General features: G+C 57.1%; 1 protein-coding gene across 7 annotated transcripts in view; it reads right to left on the bottom strand.

The window, feature by feature from the left end:
* Positions 1-19896, bottom strand: part of Cpne5 (copine 5) — a 73643-nt gene extending 53747 nt beyond the window's left edge. For 4 of the 7 annotated variants that reach the window (XM_055607165.1, XM_055607166.1, XM_055607167.1 and 1 more), the window contains exons 1-3: positions 19758-19896; positions 7500-7540; positions 6828-6874 (exon numbers count right to left, since the gene is read on the bottom strand). In XM_055607165.1, coding sequence (XP_055463140.1) covers positions 6828-6874; positions 7500-7540; positions 19758-19855 — 186 coding nt within the window. In that variant the 5' untranslated portion in view covers positions 19856-19896. Of the gene's footprint in view, positions 1-6827; positions 6875-7499; positions 7541-18343; positions 18480-19757 lie in introns of those variants that run through there. The other 3 variants (XM_055607169.1, XM_055607171.1, XM_055607170.1) reach the window with 2 other exon arrangements.
* Positions 19897-20962: the final 1066 nt, after the last annotated feature.

Raw genomic sequence — 20962 nt, 5'->3', positions numbered from 1 at the left:
GCACACACGCCCACACGCACAGCTTCACAGTGGGACAGAAAGCCCACTCAGTGGGTCTAGGCAGGGACCCTGGCTCAGAAGACCAGCCCACATTCTGGCGGAATTGCTGGGCAGAACAGGAACCCTTGGAGCCTCACCTCGGTGCAGTGAGGCCCCAGGGAGGACAGGGGCACAGCCATCTCTCTGCCTGTCAGAGGGCACAGAACCGAGCGTGAACCGGCGCCGTACCACAGATCCTGCCACGTGATCCCTGCCAAGGGAGCTGGCACACAGGATCCCATTACAAAACAAACAAACAAACAAACAAACAAACAAACAAACAAACCAAGGGCCTGGAGAGATGGCTCAGTGGTTAAGAGCACTGTCTGCTCTTCAAAGGACCCGGGTTCAATTCCCAGCACCCACATGGCAGCTCACAACTGTCTGTAATGCAATTCCAAGGGATCTGACACCTTCACACTAAAGCACATAAAATAAAAATTAAAAATAAATTAAAACAAAACCAAACCAAAAACCCAAGGCCCAGGAATGGAGTGAGTCAAGCGGCAAAGACAGGGTGTGAAGAGGCGTCTGTGACAGTGCCCTGTCAGGCCACAGCAGGCTTAGTGCCGTTTGTTTACTGCAGTCGTGTATTTGGTGTGTAAAGGCATGTGTGTGTGTCACGATGCGTGCAGATAGAGGCCGGGGGACAACCTTGTCCGAGTCTGTTACCTCCTCCTACCATGTGGGTCCCAGAGATGGAACCCGGGCAACTCTGAGCTGAGGGAAGTCTGGCGGGGGAGACTCGGCGATTCCAAAGTCGTTATGAAGGAGGCGGGAAATGCCTGCCAAGGAGGTCGGCCTGACAGTGGTGGTGGCACTGTCCCTGGCTCTGGGGTTCGGGAGCTGGCTGAGCACGGAGCTCCCCATGTGTTCGTTTCTCCCTGCTCCTCACCGTGGATGGGCCGTGGCCAGGTGTCTGAAGTCCCTGCTGCCCTGACCTCCCCAGGATGACCGACTGTAACCTGTGAGCTGAAACAAACCCTCCTTTCCTCAACTTGCCTTTTTTCTGTTCTTTTCCGATTATCTGAGACAGGGTTTCTCTGTGTAACCGTGGCTGCCTGAAACTCACTGTGTAGACCAGGCTGGCCTTGACCTCAGAGATCTGCCTGCCTCCGCCTCCCGAGGGCCGGGATTACAGGCGTGCCCGCTGCCACTGCCCGGCTTCTAAGTTGCGTTTTGTCGGGATGTTTTCTCACAGTGGCAGAAGCAAAGCTAGGACACTGTCTATGGCGCTTTTGTTACAGCAGCTTCAACAGACTAAATTGGTGCCTGTGACATGCGTGGGGGAGCACGGCCATGTGACGTCACGTGTCCAGCAGCCCCTGGAAGATCAGCCTGAATATTCCCACAAGCCACCGCTCCCAACCCATGTTCACGTGTTGACAGTCTGTGATTGCTCGCTGAGTGGTGTCCAGGCAGATGATGCTATGCTGACAGCCTGGGCTGCAGGCCCTACGAGGGCTATGGGCTGATCAAAACCCCGAGGCCTTGCCTCCCACCTTTTCCTTGCCATGGGGACCTCAGCCCGGACAGCCAGCTGATGAGGGAGGAGCAGGACCCTCCCCCAACACACACACACACACACACACTTTCAAATTCAGGGTCCTCGCAACGCCCCTCTTCTCAAATGATCTGTTCTGAGCCTCTACCCCAGTGGCCACCTGAGGACACTCAGGAGGCCCAGGCAGGGCTGAACACCGATAGTGCTCAATTTTATAAGCTAAAATTACAGCTCAAGAGTCCATTTTCATAAAATGTCTTGACACATTTAGGTTCTAAGAAGATGGGCTTTCTCGGAAGGCATAAAAATGACCCGAATGGTAGAAATCAGCTAAAAGTTGACGGGCGGGGCCTGGGACAACAGCCTCCTCCTTCCCAGGATGGGCTGCTGGTGGGCAGGTTCAGGACCCCCTAGGCCCTCCTGGTCACAGGAGGCTTAGCCCACATCCAAGGTTCCAGCATGGTCAGAGGGGACGCCTTGCCCCCTCCGGGCAACACACCCGAAGGTGCGGTGGCCAAGCTGGCTCCTGTCTGCTGGGAAGGCCCTCCCCCTTCCTAGGGCATGGATGGAATGGAGTCACACAGTGAAGCTAGCGAGGAGGGCTCTGGGTGTGTGTGCATCTCTGTGAGTTTATGTGCAGGAGCCCGCAGAGGCCAAGAGAGCAGCGGATTCCACCAGACGTGACCGTAGAGGTGCTTGCGGCTGCCACGTGGGTGCTGAGAATGAAGCCCAAGTCCTCCTCAGAGCAGCCAACGGCGTCTCTTGGGCCCTCCACCCCTTTATTACATTCCCTGTTGGGGGTTGGTCTGATGTTTGTGTTTTGATGCTATTTACCGTCCCTCGAGACCTGGGTACTGCCTGGATACAGCCTATCCTTGTTGTGTAAACCTGCCTAAGACATTATTCCTGATTGGTTGATTAAAAGGACTAAAACCTGGGCGGGGCAGAAGGTGGTAGGTGTGGCTAAGGTTCCGGGGATTTGGGACGAGGAGAATCATGGGAAGAAGACAGACAGACAGTAAGGGAGGAGGAAGGAGGGAGCCAGGATGGGTTAGTATGGAGAAGAAATGACATGGGCTGGGAGGAAGGACTCCAATGGCGTGGAAAGGCCCAGATGAAGAATACAAGCAATTATTTATAAGATTATGGATGGAAGGTAGACCAGATGAGGGTGGTTAAGGCGGATGGCATTGGATGGGGGCTGGGAGGTGGATGGTGAGGTTATTGAGACAGCGGAGATGGAGTTATCTATGTGGCCCAAGTGTTTTAAGGCAATTATAAAATCTAACAGGTGTCTGTGTCTTATTGATTGCGATAGCGGGTTAAACAATCCTGCCGAAATAATTATAGAGCAAATAATAATAATATTATATAGCCCAGCACCCATTCTTATTGCCTACAGCAATTCCCCAAGGGCACACGGCCTGGATGGGCTTGCTCATTCGTCTTCTTGCCCCCACAACCATTCACTTTTGCTCCTGTGTGCTTGCGTTATAACTTCCTTGGAACCCAGCGTTTCTAGACAAATCTCAGTGATCTCTCCAACCAAGACTGCCTTCATGGCCTGGGGCCAGCCAAGGGGCAGAGCCAGAGGGTGCCGAAGGGTCTTTGGCTCACATTCTGTTCCTTGAACCACGGTTTCTACATTAGATTCAAATGGTGTCTCAAGACATCAAAACACCGGGCTCACTGGGTAAAGGCGCCTGTCCCAAGTCAGACGACCTAAGCTTGGTCCCTGATACCTACACGGTGAAAGAAGAAAACCAGTCCCAAGTAGACCTCTGACTGCCACATATGTGTAACAGTGTGTACATACCTGCACACATATGGATACAGCTACGTGTGTACACAGCCAAGCATCATGGGATACATGCCCTTCCCCCAACCCAAATAAATATAATCTTTGTTTTGTGAGACAAAGGTCATCCCATTATGCAGCCCTGGCTGTCCTGGAACTATGTAGACCAGGCTAGCCTCAAATTCCAGAAACACACGCACACACACTCAGTTGTGAGTCCCCACTCACACTTGCTCTGTTGCGCCCTCACCTTTCCTGCTCCCCTACCCCTGGTAAATGGCTGTCTGGCATCCACATATGCTGTTGTTCCAAATGTTCACTAACAGGCAGAGAGCCACCTCAGAGCAAGGCCTGGCCTTAGGCCAGCGTTCTATGGTGACTGTTGTGTAAGGCACGAGGGATCTCCCCTGCCGCCATCTTGTTTTCCAGCACAGGCCATATCCTCATCTTCTCTGGAACCCAATCTGGGCCCCACCTCCACAAAGGCCTGGAGCCCCAAGCAAAGCTCAAGTGTGCCCAGGCCCTGCCTTGCTTGTGTGCTTTTGGGCAAGAAGGGGGGTGCAGGTGTTGGGGGGAGAACCCCAAAGAAGCCTGGGCAATTGGAGGCCCTGGACCTAACGGAGATGGTTTTCAATTACAGCATGTAATTAACAGTCTGCCAGAGCAGCCCTTCTCAAGAGTCCTTCCAGACTCGCGCTAATGAATCACCGAGCCTGCGCTCCGCACTGGAAGCTCCGCCGAAAGGCCTCAGAAGTAATTAGTCCACTTATGCGGCCTAAACGGTTCCCTAGCAGTGTGCTTCACGCTTCAGCGGCTTTCTCGTCTTAGGGAGGGAAGAGCCACACGCCAGCCAGCCTCGGCGGAAGGAGCACCATTGCTCAGACTCGGTTCACACCCCCTGCCCTCGGCTTCCGCTAAATCCGGCTTCATGATGGACATTTCCATCACGTCAGGACCTTGGGAGCCTGGGCTTCCTTCTCTCTTTGGAGGTGCCAGGCAGTCTCTATGCAGAGGTCCCGCCCCCCATACCTCCTTCCTAGGAGCCAATGACAGGGCGATGAGGTGAGATGGCCAGGGCCATGAGGCTGCAGCCCCAGCCAACCCTTTCCGGTCTTGTTCATTAGCCTGCTTGCGGCAGCAACAGCAGCAGTAACAGACTCGACCCTCAGCCACCTCAGACAGCCTGGACAGTCCCTGGAAGTCCCTCAGTCCCTTAGCAGCAGGCCAAAGGAACTGCACGTTCCCAGCATGAAAGAAAGTAATGTTTCCCTCCACTCCTCGATTCTGCCCTGCTTTGTCAAGAGTCAGGAGGGGCAGCTCTTGTGTCAAACGAGGAAGATGGGGCCTCCTGAGGGGGACATTCGTCTCCACCATCGTATTCCTCTAGCTTGATCTCCTCTGCATCTGAAGGCCTGGGAGCCCAGTGAAGGCAAGGAGGCCGAGGAGGGGGAAAGACAGCAGCGACTATATCCTGCAAGCCTAAACCATTCCTGATCTTTCCTTGAGTGCCTGCCGTGTGCTGGGTGCTGTGCCAGGTACAGCAGGCAGAGAGCGTGGAAATCCCCTGGCCTGTGGAACTGACATGTGACAAGATAAATACTGATGCTAGAATTGATGGTTAAAAAAAAACCAAACCAACCAACAAGCAAGCGACAAGGGTGTGTGTGAGATGGAGATAGAGGCCTTACTCTGGGAAACGCCTTAGGATGGGTGGCCCAGGGGTCAGGATCTGAAGAAACTGTGGAGGGGGCACAGGGGTGTAAGAGAAGAGAATGGTGGGTAGCACATACAAAGGCCCTGAGGCAGGAGGAGACCCGTGTGCCATCCGTGTGGGGGCATGTACAAGGCCCACAGAAGAGGACATCCGAACCCCTGAAGCTAGAGTTGCAGATAGTTGTGAGCTGCCTGGTGCGGTTGCTCAGAACTGAACTCGGGGCCGCTGCAAGAGTGGCGGGTGCCCTTAACCTCTCCAGCCCTAGGTTCTATCTCGCCCAGGGACCCCTTCCTCCTTCTCTCGATTCACCATGCCTCTCCCTTCACAAGCTCCTCTCCTACCCAAACGCAGGGGGACAAGCAAGCACGGACCGAACCCTCTATAACCATGAGCAAAAGTTAACAATTCCTCCACCCCCCATAAGTGAACTTCCTCGGGTATGCTCAACAGTTATGCAACTAGTTCTAATACAGAAATCGGTACCAGAGAAGCGGGTGACTAAACTACCATGGTTCTCAAGCCTCCTGCCTGTGGACGGAGCTGGGAATGTCACAAGAGGCTCGAGGATGCTGTAACTGACAGTTCTGCTGGGAGCCCGGAAGACCGATAGCAATGCCAGTCAAGGCCAGGCTCGTGGGACTTCAGGTAAAGAGCCATCCACAAGCCTGTTCCGGCCAGGACTTTGTGGGAACCTTGTCCATGTTCTGAGACTTCGGGAAAGGCTGGGGTTGAAAGCGATAGACCCGTCAATGTGATGGAGGAGATATCAAGACAGCACAGCATCCGGGCCAGGGCATGGACACTGCTGGCTGCTTTTAGCCAGGTTTACAGGGAGAGCTAGAAGCAAGAAGCAGGCAGAAAGATCTGGGAACCACAGCACGGCCAGAAAAGAAGCACGTTTGAAGCCGTGGGCCAGGTGGCTATAGTGTTAAAGAGATGCGGATAGAGTCAGTACAGAGAAGCCACACACTCGGCACCGGGACAACAGGGAGACGGCGCGAGAGTATGTGAGCTGTTAGCCAGACCCCAGCCATAGCAGTTTATGAACCCATCACATCTCTCCTCTTCCTCCTCCTCCTCCTTCTTCTTTTATCGACACGGGCTGCTCTTTAAAGTTCTAGCTATCCCAAAACTTGCTCTGTAGACCAAGCTGGCCTTGAACTCACAGAGACCCTCCTGTCTCTGGCTCCTGAGCGCTGGGATTAAAGGCGTGCGCCACCGCTGCTCGGCGTAAAGCAAGCTTCTAGGTGTTCTCGGAAGGGAGTTTCCAGAGATTATCAGTAAAATCACCAGGGCTCTGAGCTAATGGATGGATTTCTTTTGCTTTTGAGTGAGCGGTGGAAGCCCCTGAATACAGGTCACCTATGGAGTTCCTGGGTGCCGGGGTGGAGTGGAGGACGCAGGCCAGTGGGGCTGTGCCCCTGGGTGCTCTCTCCTTCCTGTCTTCCATGAGGAGAATAGCTTCCCTACCGCATGCCCCCCCCAACCAAGGGCATGAGACCAAGCAGCCATCGCTAGACAGGCCCCTCGCCCCGAAATGTGAGCCGAAACCAATCTTCCTTCCTCTGAGCTGTTGTCTCGGTTAAGCAAAGCAAACAACGTAGCCGAGTTTCCCCTCTACCAGAGCTCCCCGAGAACAGGCCCAGCCTGGTCCGTCTTCAGTCTCCACACCCTCTGCTGGCCCTGCCAGCCTCTGGTGCTGCGGGCGGGGTGCCCACAGAGGAACCAACGGCACACTGGTGCTCCCTGGGTGGCCAAGGGGCGGCACCTACCTCCCTCCATTGCTTGTTCTCCATCCCTTGCGTGTACATGACGCACACTGGGGGGAAAAAAGAAAAAACAAAAACAAAAACATAGTTACTATCTCAGGCCAAGAGGGACGGTCAGAGCCTCAGCCTACGCTGCTCAGCTGGGTTTGGGGAAAGGGTGGCCCTATACTGAGGTGGCTGGGGTCTTGGTGAGTGAGCCTGGCCTAGACCGCCATGGGTCAGTTGTTTCTGTAGTGCTGAGACTGGCCTCGGATCCTTAGACAAGCACCCTGCCATGGAGTTACGTCTCCCGCTCCACAGTGGGCCTCTACACAGTGCCACCTGGCAGTTGGCTTGGCGAAGGGGCCTGGGACCTCGGCCTGTCTCTTAGGAGGGAACTCAAGGGCCATCAATTGCTCCACCATGGAAAGGGTCCTAGGTGTGAGGCAGGTGGGCGTGATGGTGGGCTGAGTGGCGGGTATGGTGAGAATGTCCCTTTCAGAGCCTAAACAATCCCATGAGGCCTATTACTACCACCAGCTCCTCTTCACTGATGGGGAAACTGAGGCTCTGCGGAGGCCAGAGACCTATCCAAGGTTATTGTCAGCCAAAGCTGGGGCTCACAGACAGAGGCTTTCTTGTCCCAGACACCCCAACACCTAGTTATCAGGCTGCTTCTGTCAGAGCAGGACTTACATGGGTCAGACTTGGAAAACATGTCTTTGTCCAAAAGGTTCCTGAAAGAGGAGAGAAAACAGAAATCAGCAGGGATGGAAGGGGCGAGGTGTCGGGGCCTAAGGCTGGTGCTGAGCCTGGAGACAGCCTCCCTCCCAGCCTTAGACACATGGAAAGGGAAGAAGGTTTCCTCAGCACACTTGATCAACTTCATTAAATGCCGGGAACCATGCAGGGTGCCACATGTCTTCACTCTAGCACTCGGGTAGAGGAGAGGGAGATGGGACTGAGGAGTTCAAGGTCACCCTGGGGCTATGCAGTGAATTAAAATAGCCTGGGCTACATGCAACCCTGTCTTCAAAGATAAAAAATAAAAAAAGATGCTGGGAGGCCCTGAGGCTGCTCCAGGCCCTGCTTTCCTACCATCTGAAGTGCTCCCCATCCACACGATAGCCACGGTGCCTTCAGAGTGGCACCATGGCATTCTGGACCCTGGTCATTCTCATTAGCCAAATCTTAGTAAGCCTCAGAAATCAGCCCTTCTTAGACCTTTCCTCCTATCACCTCTCTGTCCCTCAAAAATAAGAAATGAATGAATGAATGATAAATATGACCCACCAGAAAGTGTCTGTTTAGCCTTTGGTCTCCCAGGATGCCAATTCCCTAGTCCTGTGCATAGGGAAGAATTTATGAATGGCTCCTCACTGAGTAATCAGCGAGTGACTCCTCCAAGGGGACACAAGATCCCTCTAAGGTCAAGACCAGAGCTGAGTTTGGTCTGATTATGACCCACATCTATAATCCAAGTGCTTGGGAGGCTGAGGCAGGAGGATGGAGTTTAAGGCCAGCCTAGGGCACATGGGTTAAATCCTGTTTCCAAAAGCCCAGACAAGGTGTAGCAGCCCTATGATCTCAGAACTCAAGAGGTTGAGGCAGGAGGATCATGAATTCAAGGTCATCCTCAGCTACATAGTGAGTTTGAGGTAGCCTGGGCTACATGGGACCCAGCTACCAACAAACAAAACAGAGTTCACTCATGGATCCAAGACTTAGGCTGGAAGAGGAGGAGTTGGCTAATGAGGGATGAGGGTGAAGGACCCTGAGAGCCCTTGGAGCCTCCCTGCCAAGTCAGCACTGGGTGGACGTGGTCCCAGCTGCAAGGCGGAAGCTGAGGCTTGGGGAACCCTGTTCTGTAGAGTGCTGTCCCTCCACACACACCATCAGGAGGCTACACAGCCCGGTGGAGACTGTCTCCAGAGGGCAGGGGTCCACCCGGAGAGTCTGTGGGTACCCCTGCCCCTCCACCATGTTGGGCCCCTCCAGGGAAGGGACCGATACTCTCCGTCTCAACCCACCCAGAGCCCGAGTCCCGAACAGTGCAGGCTGAGTGCAGAGGAACACGGAGATGAGGGACCAGCAGCGCAGGAAGGAGCCGGTGGGTGGTGTCAGCCTAGCACACCCAGAGCTCTGGGTTGGCTCCCCGGCACCGAGTAAACCAGGCGTGGCGACGTACGCTGGTGATACCAGCACATGGGAAGCTGAGCCGAGGGGACCGCCACAGATTAAAGGCTAACCTGGGCTACACGGTGAAAACAAAACCAAAACCAGACAGGACAGCCAGGGCTGCCCAGGGCGACACTCAGAGCCTTCATGCCCCAACCAACCCCCGGCTACAGACAGGCAAGCAGGATCACATCCCGGCTCTGCGCGGCTGACGTGGCTATCTCATGCCTCAGTTTCCCCACTTATAAAATGGGGCTCGGTACAGTCTAGGGCTGCTTTAATGTGCTACCTGGGTCAGTCCTCACCGGCCTGTGCTGGTCAGAGCAGACATTTCTTCTGAGAAAGCCCAGGCTCATGGGTGAGAAAGGACTGACGAGCCACCTCTACCCTGGCTGGTCCAAGAAGCCAGGCCCTACCCTGACCTGAAGGGGGCACTGAGCTCTCATCAGACCCTCAGACTCCCATGGGATGCCAAAGGCCCACAGAAACCTTTATTCATCTCCCAAGACACCCTCACAGTTGCCAGGTCCCCGATAACCCTCACCTGCCGTACTGGGCACTCTTGCCTCAGAGAAAGAGAGAGGGAGGGAGAGAGAGAGGCCTCCAGTGGCACACAGCCAGAACAGCCTGTGAGGCCTTCATCCCAAGCAGGGCCCAAGCCATGAAGCACTGACCAGTCCAGACTAAAGCAGACCTTACGTGGTTTTCCTCCGCTTTCTACTTTAGGAGAGCTCAAAGAGAGAAAAAAAATGCCTCCACCAGTCAAAATTTTCCCCCCAAAAGAGCATAAAACCCTTCAGCTGTCTGCTCAGCAGCCTGGAGCTTGGCTTTCTTTTGTTCCTTAAACCGAGGCTGGGAAAGCAGAGCCAAGGCCCTTTGCTTCCTGCCACCCCCGAGGACTCATTTCCAACTCGGGAGGCTGGGAGAAACGTCACCAGGCTGTGAGGCCCGGGGCCTCTGAGGCTCTGGAGGAAGGTGATAGGGGATTCCCTTAGAGGGGCCTGAGGGTGACACTTCCCAGCAGAGAGGCCCTAGGGAAGTGGGCCAGGGGCTGGGCCGGAGCCCCAGTCTGAGGAGACACCCCTGCCCTTGCCTGAGCGCTGGGCACGGTAACTGCATCCCCCGGTCTCTCACGGATGCGCTAAGCTTGCGCTCGGCTGCCGCTGAGAAGGTGTCCTAACAGCCTGTACTTCAGCTATCCCGGGCCCCGGGGCCCTCAGCGGGGACCATGGGCCCCTGAAACTAAGCAGACTGATGCTGGTGCGTGAGTGTTGCAGTTTTGTTCTGTTGTTGTCATCCAATTCTCAGAGAAAGCCACGAGGCTGCAAATGTTAGGAAAAGGTTAAGCCGGGCTGGCCAGGCCTGTAATCCCAGCCACCTGTGAGGCTGAGGCAAGAAAGTCACAAGTTCACGGCCTGCTTGGGCTCCATAGTGAGTTCAGTGGCAGGCAGTCTGGCAACTTAGCTATCTCAGAAGAACACAAAGCGAAGGGTTATGGCTCCGTGGCAGGGCACTCACTCAGCATGTGGAAGGCCTCAGGTTCAATCCCCAGCACGGCAAGAAAGGAAGAGCCGGTGGGTGGGAGGGAGCCTGGCTCTTGGGAGGCTGAGGCAGGAGGGCAGCCAGTGTGAGACCAGACTCTGGTGCTAGGGACAGATGAACTGACACCAGGTAGCCAATGACAGACGCACAGAGCCTCGGGAGAGCACACTGACATCACCTCATTTTTCAAAATCAACCTCATGCCAAACATCTGGGCAGTGGAGTCAATGAGGGGATGACCCCTCACATAACTGGCCAGGTCCTTTGTTGGGTACCTAACCTGGGACATTCGACTGATCCTGCAGGTGCCAGTTCACACCCCTGGAAGGGACAGATTTGACCTCCGGAGTCCCAGTCACCGGGGCTGCCCAGGTGCCCTATGTCACAGAACCTGCGCTCTCCCAGGGACACGGGAAATGCCACCTGTGCCCTTCCATCCCACTGGCACATCAGACGTCTGCCTCCCCCACCTGTCACAGGAGGAAGTCGTCAAGGGAGACTGGCCAGGAGCACCTGGCCTCTGGCACCCACCTCTGCCTCCACATCCCACTCATTCCCTGCCTGGCCGTGCCGTCTCCCCGCCAAACAACCTTGCCAGGCCCAGTGAGCGCTTCTGCCAGGGCGCCCGCCCGGAGAGCCTTCTAGGGCTGGCAGCGTTTCTATCGCTCTGGGATATTGGCATAACTGTCCCTGCCGAGTCGCAGGGTCAGGGGAGAGAGCTGTGCCCTCAGGAGCAGGCAGGCTGGGATCCTGCACAGCCACTCCGCCACATGCCACCCCGGGCAGCTTCACGCCACACCTCAGCTTCTTGCCGGTACACATTGGGGGGGGGGGGGGGGGGGGGGGGGGGAACAGGTCACTCGCTTGCTTCTCCGAGCAGGTGTGAGCCACTAGCCGCCAGCTTAAACTGGAAACAGGAAGTGACCTCGTTGCTGGCTTCCCCGGATGCCGCACCTGTTCTACTCCGTGGGAGCCACTCCCCACCTGTCCGCTATCCCCATGCTTCCCTCACCATCCTCCGCTTGGCCTCCCTGGAAACACATCTACTTCCTGATGCACCCCCACTCCCCAGCAGCCTGGAGTCTGCTCAGCAACCGCAGGCCTGTTTGCACAGTTAATCACAACTCCTGCTTAACAAGGTCCATCCCCCAGTGCTCTGAGAACAGTAAACCAGAACTCCTTCCTGTGACCCCCCGACTGCTCAGACTATACCCTTGCACTTCCACGAGGCTTTGTGCCAGCTTTCTCTTCTCCAGGGCTTCCTGCTGGGGGTTGGTCTGGCACTATATATCCTGATGCTAATTACTGACCCCCAAGATCCGGGCCCAAAACGATGTTTGTAACCTAGCCTGAAAACGTACTCCTGTTTGACCAATGAAAAGCCAACACACCTGGGCAGGGCAAATGGGGCGGTTGTGGCTAAGGTTCTCAGGCTTGGAGGGCAAAGAGGAACGTGGGAAGGAGACAGACAGGAAGAAGAGGAAGCCACGATGGGTTAGCATGGAAAAGGAACCACGTGGGCCCGGAGGAAGAACTCCGAGAAAGACGTTCAATGGAGAGATCCAGATGAAGAATAAGCAAGTATGTATGGAATTATGGATGGGAGGCAACTCAGTCAGGAATGGTTAAAGCAGATGGTGGGGGCTGGGAGCTGAGGGATACAAGATAGCGTAGGTGGCATTGTCTGCCCTATCAAAGGTGAAATAAGGCAAATCTAAAACCTAAGCAGGTGTCTTATTGATTATAATATCGGGTTATACAGTAACTGCCGTATTCATTATAAGGCTAATAATAAAAATTACTAGACACAGCAACATAATGGCGCCCAACGTGGGGCTCGAACCCAGGACCCTGAGATTAAGAGTTTCAGGCTCTACAGACGGAGCAGGCTGCCTCATCCTCTGAAGCGAATGAACTCACTTGCTGATCAGTTCACGGATGCTATTTGCCTAATAAAATTGTGCAAAAGATAGAACTGGCAGAGGGCACCTTTGATCGCAGCACTTGGGAGGCAGAGGCAAGCAGCTCTCTATGAGTTCGAGGCCAGCTTGGACTATGTAGTATTAAGAGCGCTTGCTGCTTTTCCAGAGGACCCGAGTTCAGTTCCCAGCACCCTTACCAAGTGGTCCACAGCCTTCTGGAACTCCAGCTCCAAGAGTCCCAACACCTAGGGCCTCCACGGACACATACACTCACAGGGGGCCTACCGCTGGCCTCCTGATGTCTGACTCCTCACATTCTTTGGCCAGGAGATCCAGGAGCAGGCAGCCCCTAACGCCAATCTACTGCTCCACTGAGACCCGTGGGAACTGCCTGGGTGGGCAGAAGGGAAGCTGGCGGCAGAGGCACCTGGCAGGCCTTGGCTAGGACAGAGAACCTTGGCTTCTTGCCTGTCACACCGGGAGGTGTAGAGGTCGTCAGGGCTCTGGATGACTCCTTGGAAATTCTGATTCCTTGTCCCCAACACTGGCTGTCCTCTGGCCTAAGAACGTGAGGGAGCCAGACCTCAAGAAGTCAACACTAGGCCCCTTGTAGCTTCAAGGAGCGCAGGCAGCCTGTGAAGCCATCTTGCAAGCCATGGCTGGCCATCCAGCAATGGAATCCACCCAGGTTCTGATGGGATGAAGAACCCCCCTTACGTCAAAGATGGCGACAGCAAACGTGAGATCCAATTCTGACCACTTGCTGGGACTGTTTGGGATCTGTGCCAGGATGTGTTTCTCAGATCAAAGCACCTTCCCCGAAAGACCCTTGGCTGCTCGGTTTAGATACAGTTGCAAGCCCTGGTAAAGAGGCAGCAGGTTTGTAACAGTGGAGCTTGCGGTTTGGATGACAACCAAACCAGCCCCCACACAGCTTACCTCTGGACTCTCATCTGAGAAACACAAGTTACTTCAGGTTCAGGCTGCTAGCAGCCAGGTTTCCTGTTACTTCTACACGGCCGATGGCTCTATGGGGCTTGTCAGCCTCACTGAGCTTCTCTCTCCCCTCTTTTCCTCTGTTCTCAATGGTGGGTCATCTCCCCGCAACCCCCCATCAGCCCCTGAGTCTGAGCAGAAGGAACACGAGCTGGGAGAGGAGGGTAGGAAGCGACCGCCCTGTGGTCTGGATACCGTGGAAGCCCGGCTTCCGCTGTAGAAGTCTCCCTGTTTGGTCTCTCAGAGTCAGCAGCCTCTCCAGCAAGCAAGGCCTTCCCCACGCCTGAGGGAGGACCACCTGCCTCTGTCTCACCTACAGTAGCTGCTACCCAGGTCCCACCAGGATCTCTACAGAGCCTGACCCTCGACCTCAAGAAGCTCTGAAGGCCTTGACATCTGAGGGCACGGGCTGTGGATTCACTTCTCTGCCAACCTCAGACAGGTGCCTTCACCTCTCTGGGCCTTCATTTCCTAGGCAGACAGAAAGGAAGCGCTGCAATTTACAGAAGAGGATTGTCGGGGAGCTAAAAAGTCACAGTGTGTGCGAGGTTGCTGGGGAGATGGCTCAGCCGCTGAAAGGCTTATTCTGTTAGCATGCGGAAGACCAGAGCTCAGGACCCCAGAAACCCATAGCAATGCTGGGCGGGAATGACAGCCTGCCTGTAACTCCATCCCCAGAAGGCAGAGACAGAGAATCTACCCGGCCAGAGAGATCTCTGCCTGTCATGGCCCTTGAAGGAGCCAGCCTTCCCTGAGAGGTCAGTTGCAGCTTGCTGGGACCAGCAACCCCCGGAGCCGGCTGGGGGTCGCTCTGGTCCTTACCAGGAAGACACTGAGCCTGGACTCTGCAGCTTCCTGCAGCTGGCAAGCCTGGTCAGAGCCCACACCTGGGGTTGGAGTTGCAAGGGGGCCAAGTCAGATGTTCAGGAAAACTGTGGCCAATGCTCTGACCTTCTAAGACAGCGCGGTCTGAGGCGCTAGCTTAGACAGCAGCCTGGGCCAGTGTAGACAGAACAGGTGCGGATCTGTCTAACAAGGATGCCCACCGCTCAGCTGGAGTGAAGGTCTAACCTGTGTCACTGAGACCCTCCCCTGACGTTGCTGAATCGATGGGTGTGGTTAATGGTTAAACAGCTCTCCTTTCCCTAACGCTGACTCTTACAACTGCCACCCCCCCCAAGCCCACCATGTCCCCAATGCCTGCTTGTCAGAAGAGCTCACAGTGAGCTCACACCTGTCTTCAAGGCCCAGGACACAGCCCAGAGCCGGTTGTCTCTTTCCACGGGGTGCTGTAATTTAGCTTGAAAACAGACAACAGTAACCAACCTTTAGGGCAGAGACCCAGCCACCCACCAGCCCCTACCAGCGGTGGGAAATGAAAGCTGTGGTAGAGCCTGAGGACGCATCCAACCTGCCCTGGTCTCAGGAGCCCTCGAATGCGTCTCCAGCACGACCCTGCCCAAGCACAAAGGCTCCCTGCAACATGAAAAAGGCCATTCTTTCCGACCACAGAGCTGCTGCGGCTACAGGCACGGAACAGGGCTGCCAGGGCCTCTGGAGGAAGAGGCGCAGGACTCAGGCAAGCTTTGGATGGGTCTGCAGAATGGCTAACGCTCCTACTCAGGGGAGGTCAGGAAGGAGAGGCACAGGGCTCAGGAGCGGGTAAAGTCACATTTCATACCACGCCTGTCTGCCGGAATCTAGTGCCACGAACCACCTTCCCTCAAGGAATCGCTACATCACATCATCTCCTGGCCTCTGCACATCCCCGGCATCCACCACTGGACAGGGACCGTTGTTACTGTGTGAGCTCAGTGAGTGCTGATACCAGCCGCTGTTCTCAGACCAATCCCCCGGATCCCTGAAATTGACAGGGACCACTAGGCTTCTTCTGCACAGGAGGAAACTGAGGCCAGACAGGGGAAAAGAAGCAGCTCACCGGAGACCACAGGAAGAGAGCTGGGCTGTGCCTCAGTGGTAGCGTGCATGCATGATATGGGGTTGATCAACAGCCTTGAGTGTGCGCATGTGCGGGCTCATACAAACAGAGAGAGAGGGAGAGGGAGGGAGAGAGGAAGAGAGAGATGGCCTGGAACTTACAGAGCTATGCCTGTCTCTGCCTCCTGGGTGCTGGGAATAAAGGCAAGCTCACACTCTTTTGTTTGCCATTGTTGTTGGGGGTTGGTTTGTTTGTTTGAGGCAAGGTCTCTCTTGGTAGCTCTGGCTGTCCTGGAACTGGCTACATAGAACAGGCTGGTCTTAAACTCACGGAAATACACCTGCCTCTACCTCCCGAGGGCTGGCCAAGCTCACGTTCTTGACCAATAAGTCAAATAACACAAGGCTGGTTCACCCTCAGGCTTGGGTCTACTGGAGTGACGTAGTTCATTTGGGAATGCACCACAGCTTGGCCCAGATGTCCTCTAGAGGCAGAGGCCCTAAAGTGTCTGCCCCATGGTGTCATTTGCTTTCTGCACACACACACACACACACACACACACACACACACACACAGGGAACACCAGTGAGATTTTGGGGTAAGGCTGTGTCAGGCAGCCTTGTTCTGCTGACGTGCCCAGGTCAGGCACAGCATGTCTCTAGAACAGCTCCTAGGGCAAGACAGAGTTTCTGGGCCTGGATCAAGGGAGCTGAAGAACTCATCAGACACCCTGAGGCATTGCTCCCGGCTGCCCATTTGGAGGAAGATGCCAGTGGGGGGTCACTGAGCTGCTCATGGTAAGGCACCCTAAAGTCTCTGTTCTTGGGGCTCTAATGAGAGCTGGCCAGGTGCAGGGAAAGAGACTCTTGAGTTGGTAAACATGGGATAAAGGGTATGATGGCAAAGTGGGCTCTTCAGGGCTCTGCCCTCCCCTGAACATGGATGTCTGTGGACCTAGAGAGTCAAGGCCACCATCTCCATGGACCTATAGAGCCAAGGCCACCCAGACTGTTTTGTTGCCTTCCCCCTGTTCCAACTGACCATTTTATCCTCCTCTCTCCTCACCAAAACCACATCTCCCTCATTCCCACCTCAGGAGAGCAGAAGCAGAGCTTGGCCAGGCCTTCTACAAAACGTGGCTCATGTCCCTTCCGAGGGATGGACGGCAGCGTCAACCCAGCCCAACCTCCCGGAAGCCTGCTGCAGCAGGTACCTCTAGAACATCCTTTGGATGCTTCCAGAAAGCACAGGGAGGGACCAAGAGCTTCTGTCTCGGGCTGATCACTGTGGCCACCGGCTGCTCAGTGAGCCATGCTCCTCTGTACCCACCACTCCATCCGCCCGCCCTGTTTGCACCCACTATGTGCGCCAACCAAGCACACACGCTACTTCTGAGCAAGGCTTCCCTGAGAGGAGATAAGACTTGCAACTGGGAAACTGAGGCTTAAAGTTCGCCTCACGCGGGATCCCTCACCGGGTGTCTGACCCCAAGCCTCGCTGCTCTCGCCCCTTCTCCCCTGGGGCAGGTGCAGCCCCGCCTCACCCAGAGGCGCTGCCCTCAGGGACCTGTGGAGGTAGGAGCCAGGGCTTTAGGCGGCTGTCCCTGGCAGTGGAGAGCACAAAGCCTTTCCGGGTAGGGAACAGGCTGTTCAGAAGCCCAGAGGTGGGAAGGCTCTGAGAGACAACTGAAGAGCCTGAAGGCGACAGGCATGATTGAAGGCGGGGAGGCAGGGCTGTGTGCGGAAGGAGGGCAAGCCGGCAGCTGCTGACAGCTGCGGAGGTGAGGCTGGAGCTAACGGGCCATCGGGAACCTCCCAGCCGAGTAGAGGCAGCTTCAGATCATCTCTGTGTGGGACTCGGGGGGGGGGGGGGGGGGGAGGCACAGACATACATTTGGGAGTCACCACAGCAGCCCCCTGGAGAGCCTGGCTCCCCTCAAGTCCTCGGGAAGAAGTTCCCCAGAATCCGTCCTCTTTCACACACCCCCCCAGGCCCCACCTACGCCTCCCCAGTGCCTCAAGTCAGTAACTCAGAGCTGAGGGGCCAAGACGCAGGCAAAAGTCTGGCCCAACGGTGACCTGCAAGGAGCGGAGGCGAATGGTTCCGAAGGAGGGTGCTGCAGGGCTCTGGAATGCTGGGGGCCATTGCGGGGACCTCAGGGTGAGGTTTATCTGGGCCACGGTGTCCCTCCTAGACCCATCAAAGCAGTGTGCCCCGGGGCCAGCCACCTGCCCGGCTACCCTTGGGGCAGCCTGTTCAGAGAGCCCGAGAGGCCCAGCTTCTCAGAGAAGTCCTTCCCGACCTGCATGGCCTCACAGGGGCCTCGAGGGAGGCGGCCTACAAAAACGAGCTACCCCCTCCTCCCATTTCACCCTCGGCCCTTCGCTCCTCCGGCTTCAGGTTCTTCCACCCGAGTCACCGGTTTCTAATGGCGCCACTCTTAAGTTCGCCAGGGCTTCCCGCACTCAGAGTGTCTGTCCCAGCCGGTCCTTCTGGCGGGAGGTGAAAGCAAGAGAAGGCTTTCAAATCCCGGGTTCTAAGACGGTGGAGGACTGGAGGACGGGGAGCAGGCTGGGGCACAGCCCCGGGGGTGGAGAGCAGAGGTCTCGGGAGGCTCAGCGGGTCACGCACTTCTCCTTTTGGAGAGGGCGCATCAGAGCGAGCCTGGGCGGAAGGGGCAGCCCCCACCTTTTCCCACCCGGGAGCTGGGACCCCCGTTCCCCCCCCCCCGCCCCCCGTCTTCCCGCTGTCCCGGAAGCAACTGCTCCTGCCGCAAACTTTCTGGGGACCCGACCCCCTGCCTGGCCTGCCCCTTTAGCCCCTGGGCAGGGGGTCTCCGAAGGCCGGCAGATGAGGGGCGCCCGGGAGGCGAGGCCACGGGAGAGCGGGCTCGCTCCGCACAGGGGGCCGAGGGATTCCGGCCCCGGGGCGGGGCAGGGGGACGCGGCTGGCGGGCGGCTCACCTGCACGACACCGTGATCTCCACCTTGGTGGCCGGGATGCTGCCGGCCAAGGAGTCAAACTCGCTGAGCGACGCCATGTCCTCGGGCTGCTCCATCGCCCACCGTCCCCCGCCCCGAACCACCACCGCCACCGCCACCCCGCCCCACCCCAAATTAGTCAATATCCCTGCGCGATTCACGCCTCCTCCGGAGCGGCTGGAGCCCCGGGCTGGGCGGCCAGGGGAGGAGACGAGCGAGCGCGGATTGGGGGCGTGGGAAGCGAGAGCGGGAAGGGGGCGGAGAGCGGGGGCCGCGGCCAGGGAGCCGGGGCGCGGCGGGGAGGGGACCCCGAGGGGGCGTGGGGACCCCGTGGGGGGTGGGGGAGGAGGCGGTGGGAGGAGGCGCCGCCTCGGGCTCGGGGCGCAGCGCCGCGTCCTCTGCTGGGGCTCCAGCTCCGGGGTGCCCGGACTGCGGGAAAATCAAATGTGCCCCGAGTCGCCACCGCCGCCGCCTCCCGCCAGCCGCGCGCGCGCTGCGTGCCGGGGGGTCCGCCGGGCGCCGGAGGGGCCGCCCGCAGGGGCCGGGGCGGGGCCGGGGCGGGGTCTGCGCGGGGCGAGGGAGGGAGAGGGGGGGGGAGGGTGTGCGCGCGTGTGTGTGCACGCGCGTGGCGGGCGTGGGGAGACGCGGCTCCGGATGAGGGGGACAGGGCTGGCGACAGCCGGAGACGGTTCCAGGGCCGTGTGCGCCGCCCTCCGCACCGGTCCCCCCCACCCCACTTGTCCCGGGTCTGCGTGCTGGCGGGGAGGGAGGCACGGCCCCGGGGGCACCTGTTTGGGCAGCGTCTGGGCGGGGTTCGGGGCAGAGGGCTTGGCTGGGCGTGTGTGCGCCAGCCGCCACGCGAGGGTCTAAGCCCGGAGCAAGCTCTCCATCTCCCCTTTGGGGAGGTGGCCACCAGCCTGGTGCCAGGCGGGCTGGTCTGGTTTCCCGTGGAGGGTGGGTCTGTGGGCACGTGCCCATCTGCCTCTGGTGCCCGCCAACCCTAGGCTTGGCCAGTCGCCCGAACCTTTAGCCAGCTCCTTCCTTCTCCTCCTCCTCTCGTCGTGACCATAGGGGCCGAGCCAGCCCCCGGGTCTGGAAGCTTCCTCCAGTAGACTGAGAGGATGGCCTCAGCTCCCTGGGCTCTGCCACCGGCTCCTACCATACCCGGCTCGGAGCCCTGCATTTGGGAGCGCAGGGAGGGTCCGAGCATCTCCCAGGCAGTGTCTTCCAGCCAAGCCCTGAGCCTCCTGCCTGGCCCAGCCTGCCCTCTGGCCCTGGGGTCGCAGCCCCAAGCCTGGAGGCTTGTTTCCCCTCCAGCAAATCTACCCGCGGGCCCTCCTCAGCCTCAGGGCACGCTTTGCTGGGCTTCGACTTCCTCACCCATCACCCCACACACCTTGGATGCCTGTCGCCGCTGATAAGGGTGGCCTTCTGGTAGCTGGGCATTCTGAGCAGGTGCGCGCGAACGCTGTTGGAAAGCAATCTTCTGTGCATCCGCCGGGGCCAGGGTTGAAAACAAACAGAACACCTTTCTTGCATCTGCACATGTGTTTTTCTGTTTACCCATGGCTCCAGATCAGCTGGACTCAGTCCTGCCGCCTGGAGCGGACAGCCAGGGAGGGGCACTGGGATTCCCCTGGGAGGCAAAAGGAGGGCAGCTCCCTTTTGGGTTGGGCTGGGGCCCTCCCTGCATAAAGAAAACTCTGTCTCCCACTTATTTCTTTGCGTTCTGTTTTTTTTTATTGTTTTCCAATTTTCAATCGATTTCAAATTTAGACCGAAATGCAGTCTGAACCACAAGTGAGCTGCTAGTCAATCTATGTCTAAAACTATGGTTCAATATGATAATGAGAGAGAATGAACATCGGGGCCTAAGAAATTCCCACACAGCCTGGCACTCTGTATGTGTTGCTTAGGAAGAATCCAGTTTCCAACTCCATATAATGGGGTGGCACAAAAGCACAGACACTTGAGGGGATTTGCCAAAATTTATGATTAGAAATGTGTTTTTATTTTATTATCGTTTTGTTTTTCGAGACGGGGTTTCTCTGTGTAGCCCTGGCTGTCCCAGAACTCAGTCTGTAGACCCGGCCGGCCAGAACTCACAGAGATCTGCCTGTCTCTGCCTCCCTGCTGGGATGAAAGGCATGTGCCAGCCACCACCGCCTGCACGAATGCGTTTTAAAACGCATTTCTGAATGACTGGGTGAAGATCAGGTCACCCCTTCACCACAGGCATGCTGTGGGCATGGGACCAAAGCAGTGCGGCTCAGCAGGCGGCCTCCTCCCTCCCTCTCTGATGTCCAGGCAGCAGCTATGGAGAGGCAGGAAGGAGGTTCAACTGAAAGTCTGCTGAGGACCTGAGCATTTGCCGAAGCCCGTAGTCTGTGTGGTCCCGTCCTCCCTAGCTGTTGCGCTTTTTCACGCAGACAGAGCTGGGCAGCGTTGAGGAAGGCTCTGGAAGGTGGCATGAAAGGCCAGGGATGGTGTCGGGGGCAGGGGGAGCAAGGGAGAGGAATGGGAGCCTGCAGGGGTTGTGACAGCAACAGACAACGAGAGCGAGGCCTTGGTATGATGCTAGAGTCAGCGGTGAGTGTGGGT

Source organism: Psammomys obesus, unplaced genomic scaffold (assembly GCF_907164565.1).
Source record: "Psammomys obesus unplaced genomic scaffold, mPsaObe1.curated_primary_1811, whole genome shotgun sequence".
Lineage (NCBI taxonomy): Eukaryota > Metazoa > Chordata > Mammalia > Rodentia > Muridae > Psammomys > Psammomys obesus.
Note: the sequence above shows the minus strand (reverse complement) of the source record. Positions and strands in the feature narration are given on the sequence as shown.